Source organism: Hyla sarda, assembly GCF_029499605.1.
Source record: "Hyla sarda isolate aHylSar1 chromosome 1 unlocalized genomic scaffold, aHylSar1.hap1 SUPER_1_unloc_2, whole genome shotgun sequence".
Classification (NCBI taxonomy): Eukaryota; Metazoa; Chordata; class Amphibia; order Anura; family Hylidae; genus Hyla; species Hyla sarda.
This window is the reverse complement of record NW_026607581.1, coordinates 530,704-536,703: the sequence shown is the minus strand read 5'-3', so window position 1 is coordinate 536,703 and position 6,000 is coordinate 530,704. Positions and strand designations below refer to the sequence as shown.

General features: G+C 47.6%; 1 protein-coding gene and 1 long non-coding RNA gene across 2 annotated transcripts in view; both read left to right on the top strand.

The window, feature by feature from the left end:
- Window positions 1-691: 691 nt before the first annotated feature.
- LOC130298075 (uncharacterized) lies at window positions 692-1,658 on the top strand. The gene is made up of 3 exons (XR_008849736.1): window positions 692-814; window positions 905-1,052; window positions 1,551-1,658. It is a non-coding gene; the product is annotated as an uncharacterized LOC130298075 (long non-coding RNA).
- Window positions 1,659-3,738: 2,080 nt separating this feature from the next.
- The window catches only part of LOC130298079 (oocyte zinc finger protein XlCOF7.1-like), a 73,204-nt gene continuing 70,942 nt past the window's right edge, over window positions 3,739-6,000 (top strand). Inside the window, 3 exon segments of the mRNA XM_056550973.1 lie at window positions 3,739-3,845; window positions 3,929-3,993; window positions 4,160-4,793. Of these exon segments, the coding sequence (XP_056406948.1) occupies window positions 3,758-3,845; window positions 3,929-3,993; window positions 4,160-4,793 (787 nt within the window). The 5' untranslated portion in view covers window positions 3,739-3,757.

Here is a 6,000-nt window from a genome sequence, read left to right as displayed (position 1 = left end):
CAGCTACATGTACATTACACATACAGCTCTACTGTGTACACATACAGCTCAGCTACATGTACATTACACATATACAGCTCTACTGTGTACACATACAGCTCAGCTACATGTACATTACACATATACAGCTCTACTGTGTACACATACAGCTCAGCTACATGCACATTACACATATACAGCTCTACTGTGTACACATACAGCTCAGCTACATGTACATTACACATATACAGCTCTATTGTGTACACATACAGCTCAGCTACATACACATTACACATATACAGCTCTACTGTGTACACATACAGCTCAGCTACATGTACATTACACATATACAGCTCTACTGTGTACACATACAGCTCAGCTACATGCACATTACACATATACAGCTCTACTGTGTACACATACAGCTCAGCTACATGCACATTACACAGCTCTGCTGCAGACATATATAACACACACATACACAGCTCTGCACCACGCACATCACACACACACACAGCTCTGCTGCATACACATAACTTCAGCTCATCCAGCAGCGATCACAACCAGCACAGCAGAGTCCTGCAAACACTGAGCAGATGAGCCTAGAGCAGCAGCCCCTGATCATGTGACTCCTCCTCCTCCATGTGACTGATCACATGACGGTGACATCATCGCAGGTCCTGTAAGTACACGGCTCCTGTACAGTCTGCAGGTGGAGGTATATACGGTTGTGGTGACATCAGGAGCGCTGGGGGAGGGGACATTACTATTAACCCCTTCAGGTCCACAAGGTTTTATGACAATGAAGAAGATCACAGGATCCAGAACTTTCTGTGTATTTGTCTATTTCTTTCTTTCTTTCTTTCACTGTTGTTGTTTCTATTAGCAGCTGCCATTTCTCATCGTCTCCTCTTCTTCCCTTCAGGTTTCTCCAATCCAGGATCCTCTGCTGATACCTTCTATATAAGAGAATTCTCCTGGATGACCCATCAACCATGGAGAGAGACAGGAACAAGATGGCCAACAGGATCATAAACCTCACCCTACAGATACTCTTCCGGCTTACTGGAGAGGTGAGGGATTCTGGGAGTGACGTCACATGACCTCATTCTTATCTATGTAATAACAGATGGATATGACTGGAGAGGTGAGGGATTCTGGGAGTGATGTCACATGACCTCATTCTTATCTATGTAATAACAGATGGATATGACTGGAGAGGTGAGGGATTCTGGGAGTGATGTCACATGACCTCATTCTTATCTATGTAATAACATATTGATATGACTGGAGAGGTGAGGGATTCTGGGAGTGATATCACATGACCTCATTCTTATCTATGTAATAACAGATGGATATGACCGGAGAGGTGAGGGATTCTGGGAGTGATGTCACATGACCTCATTCTTATCTATGTAATAACAGATGGATATGACTGGAGAGGTGAGGGATTCTGGGAGTGATGTCACATGACCTCATTCTTATCTATGGAATAACAGATGGATATGACTGGAGAGGTGAGGGATTCTGGGAATGTATGTAGTGATATTAATGTATCTCTCCATACACAGGATTACACAGTAGTGAAGAAGTCCTCTAGTGGGCACTGTCGGGCCCCTGTGTGTGAAGGATGGGGAAGAACCCTGAGCCCAATCCCGGGGCCCCCACCTCACTCCCTGATACATGAGGAAATGGATGAACAGAAGATTCTAGAACTCATCAAAAACATGATGGAGCTGCTGACCGGAGAGGTGACCCTGCTGGGACATTATACAGTAATGGAGGGGTCTGGTGATGACTGGAGAGGTGACCCTGATGGGACATTATACAGTAATGGAGGGGTCTGGTGATGACTGGAGAGGTGACCCTGCTGGGACATTATACAGTAATGGAGGGGTCTGGTGATGACTGGAGAGGTGACACTGCTGGGACATTATACAGTAATGGAGGGGTCTGGTGATGACTGGAGAGGTGACCCTGCTGGGACATTATACAGTAATGGAGGGGTCTGGTGATGACTGGAGAGGTGACACTGCTGGGACATTATACAGTAATGGAGGGGTCTGGTGATGACTGGAGAGGTGACACTGCTGGGACATTATACAGTAATGGAGGGGTCTGGTGATGACTGGAGAGGTGACCCTGCTGGGACATTATACCGTAATGGAGGGGTCTGGTGATGACTGGAGAGGTGACACTGCTGGGAATGCTGGGACATTATACAGTAATGGAGGGGTCTGGTGATGACTGGAGAGGTGACACTGCTGGGACATTATACAGTAATGGAGGGGTCTGGTGATGACTGGAGAGGTGACCCTGCTGGGACATTATACAGTAATGGAGGGGTCTGGTGATGACTGGAGAGGTGACACTGCTGGGACATTATACAGTAATGGAGGGGTCTGGTGATGACTGGAGAGGTGACACTGCTGGGACATTATACAGTAATGGAGGGGTCTGGTGATGACTGGAGAGGTGACCCTGCTGGGACATTATACCGTAATGGAGGGGTCTGGTGATGACTGGAGAGGTGACACTGCTGGGAATGCTGGGACATTATACAGTAATGGAGGGGTCTGGTGATGACTGGAGAGGTGACACTGCTGTGACATTATACAGTAATGGAGGGGTCTGGTGATGACTGGAGAGGTGACACTGCTGGGACATTATACAGTAATGGAGGGGTCTGGTGATGACTGGAGAGGTGACACTGCTGGGACATTATACAGTAATGGAGGGGTCTGGTGATGACTGGAGAGGTGACACTGCTGGGAATGCTGGGACATTATACAGTAATGGAGGGGTCTGGTGATGACTGGAGAGGTGACACTGCTGGGACATTATACAGTAATGGAGGGGTCTGGTGATGACTGGAGAGGTGACACTGCTGGGACATTATACAGTAATGGAGGGGTCTGGTGATGACTGGAGAGGTGACACTGCTGGGACATTATACAGTAATTGAGGGGTCTGGTGATGACTGGAGAGGTGACACTGCTGGGACATTATACAGTAATTGAGGGGGCGTGGTGATGACTGGAGAGGTGACACTGCTGGGACATTATACAGTAATGGAGGGGTCTGGTGATGACTGGAGAGGTGAAACTGCTGGGACATTATACAGTAATGGAGGGGTCTGGTAATGACTGGAGAGGTGAAACTGCTGGGACATTATACAGTAATGGAGGGGTCTGGTGATGACTGGAGAGGTGACACTGCTGGGACATTATACAGTAATGGAGGGGTCTGGTGATGACTGGAGAGGTGACACTGCTGGGACATTATACAGTAATGGAGGGGTCTGGTGATGACTGGAGAGGTGAAACTGCTGGGACATTATACAGTAATGGAGTGGTCTGGTGATGACTGGAGAGGTGACACTGCTGGGACATTATACAGTAATGGAGGGGTCTGGTGATGACTGGAGAGGTGACACTGCTGGGAATGCTGGGACATTATACAGTAATGGAGGGGTCTGGTGATGACTGGAGAGGTGACACTGCAGGGACATTATACAGTAATGGAGGGGTCTGGTGATGACTGGAGAGGTGACACTGCTGGGACATTATACAGTAATGGAGGGGTCTGGTGATGACTGGAGAGGTGACACTGCTGGGACATTATACAGTAATGGAGGGGTCTGGTGATGACTGGAGAGGTGACACTGCTGGGAATGCTGGGACATTATACAGTAACGCCACTGGAGGGGTCGGGTGATGTCTGTATCATTATGTGTCAGGTTCCTATAAGGTGTCAGGACGTGGTGGTCTATTTCTCCATGGAGGAGTGGGAGTATGTAGAAGGACACAAGGATCAGTACAAGGATCAGGTCATGATGGAGGATCAGCAGCCCCTCACATCACCAGGTAATAGACATGACTATATACACACGTCCTCTCATTATTTGTATGTAAAGAATGAATTCAGTCTCTGTATGTGTTCCCTACAGTCAGATCCAGTAAGAGAACAGCACCAGAGAGGTGTCCCCGTCCTCTTCTTCCCCAGGATGATCAGGTGGTTGGAGATATTCCCTATGATCTGTAGAAGGGCTGTGAAGCTCTTGTGGTCAGTCCCCTCACCCTCCATGACTCCTCATCTCCTGCTCATCTATAACATCCCACGTGACTTCTCCTACTGTCTGATGACTTTTACTATATTTCTTCCAAATCTTATGATCCAGGGAGAAGATATGAACAATATTAATGTTCCAGAGACAGATGTGAACAGTAATGAGCAGTATAAGGAGGACATTCTTACATGGAAAGAAAATGCCACAGACATAAAGGAAGAAGAAGAGACCGATGTTAGCGGTGATGAGCAGTATAAGGAGGACATTCCTACAGGGAAAGAAAATACTACAGACATAAAGAAAGAAGAAGAGACAGATGTTAGCGGTGATGAGCAGTATAAGGAGCACATTCCTACAGGGAAAGAAAATACTACAGACATAACGAAAGAAGAAGAGACAGATGTTAGCGGTGATGAGCAGTATAAGGAGCACATTCCTGCTGGAAAAGATCTGATCTATAGTAATACTACAGACTTAAGAGAAGGAGAAGACACAGATGTGAGCAGTGATGAGCAGTATAAGGAGGTCATTCCTACAGGGAAAGATCTGATCTATAGTAATACTACAGATTTAACGGAAGAAGAAGACACAGATGTGAGCAGTGATGAGCAGTATAAGGAGGACATTCCTACAGGGAAAGATCTGATCTATAGTAATACTACAGACTTAAGAGAAGAAGAAGAAGACACAGATGTGAGCAGTGATGAGCAGTATATGGAGGACATTCCTACAGGTAACCACTCAGGTGAGTAGTGACCACTAAATGCAGAGAACTGTCACAGGTTCTGCTTAGTCACCAACTGTAATAATTTTTTATGGGATTTTTTAAAGGGGTACTCCGAGGGGAATTTTTTTTTTTATCAACTGGTGCTAAAAAGTTATTCAGAATTGTAATTTACTTCCATTTAAAAATCTTAATCCTTACAGTACATATCAGCTGCAGAGAAAGTTGTTTTTAGTTATTATCTGTTTGACCACACTGCTCTCTGCTGTCACCTCTGCCCATGTCAGGAACCGTCCAGAGCAAGAGTTTCTCCTACTCTGGACAGTTCCTGACATGGATAGAGGTGTCAGCAGAGAGCACATCCTGTGAACACAACAGTTCAGTGTGAGAAGTGTGCGGGTGTGTCCCTGTTTGAGCTCTCCAGGACTTCTAAGAAGACTACAGAGGCAGGTGTTCTAACAGCTTTTCCCAGGAGGGTAGCAGACTCCTGGGGAGAGCCTCCTTGCATGGAGCCCCGGAAATCTCGAGCCTCCACTCCCCGTTCTTCCAGGCTGGCGGGGGGTGGAGAGAAAACTGCAACAGCCATTGTTCCGGCCGGAGATAGAAAATCTGGCAGAGTCTGCAGCAATGCAGGCTCTGCTTCCACGGCGACGGGTGCCATCCAGAGATCTGGAGGAAGCAAGGCGAGGAGGAAAAGAGTGGAGATGTGGGCAGAGAGAGGGCCCAAGGAGTCGAGCGATACATACTGCTCCCGCATGGCCGCACGCTTTGCGGAATATGACCAGTGCGGTAAGGAGCTGAGGATGGCCAGGGAGGATCTACGTGTGGCTCAGAATCTGGTGAGCACGGTGTCCAAAAAGAACAGGCCAGAGCTAAGAAAGAGGATCACAGTGAATGGAGACCGGCCATGAAATCCCCAGGTAAGGTGGAGGTGGATGATGGGAAGAGTAGTGGCGGTGAAGATAGTGATGATGGTGGTGAAGAAGAAAAGGAGGAGGAGAGGGTGGAGGAAGATGCTGTGCCTGTGGCGTCCCCCTGTTACATCCAGACCACCCAGGATAGCTACATTGATCCAGCCCAGGTGGCGCTTCCTTCCAGTGAAAGCGAGGAGGATGATGTGGAGAGTGAGGCTGGGGGCTTATTGAGGGCTATAGTCATGCAGGAGTCCCCAGCCCACCTCCAGAATTTCACCTTTGGGGATGATATATGTGATGATGTGGCAGTGAAG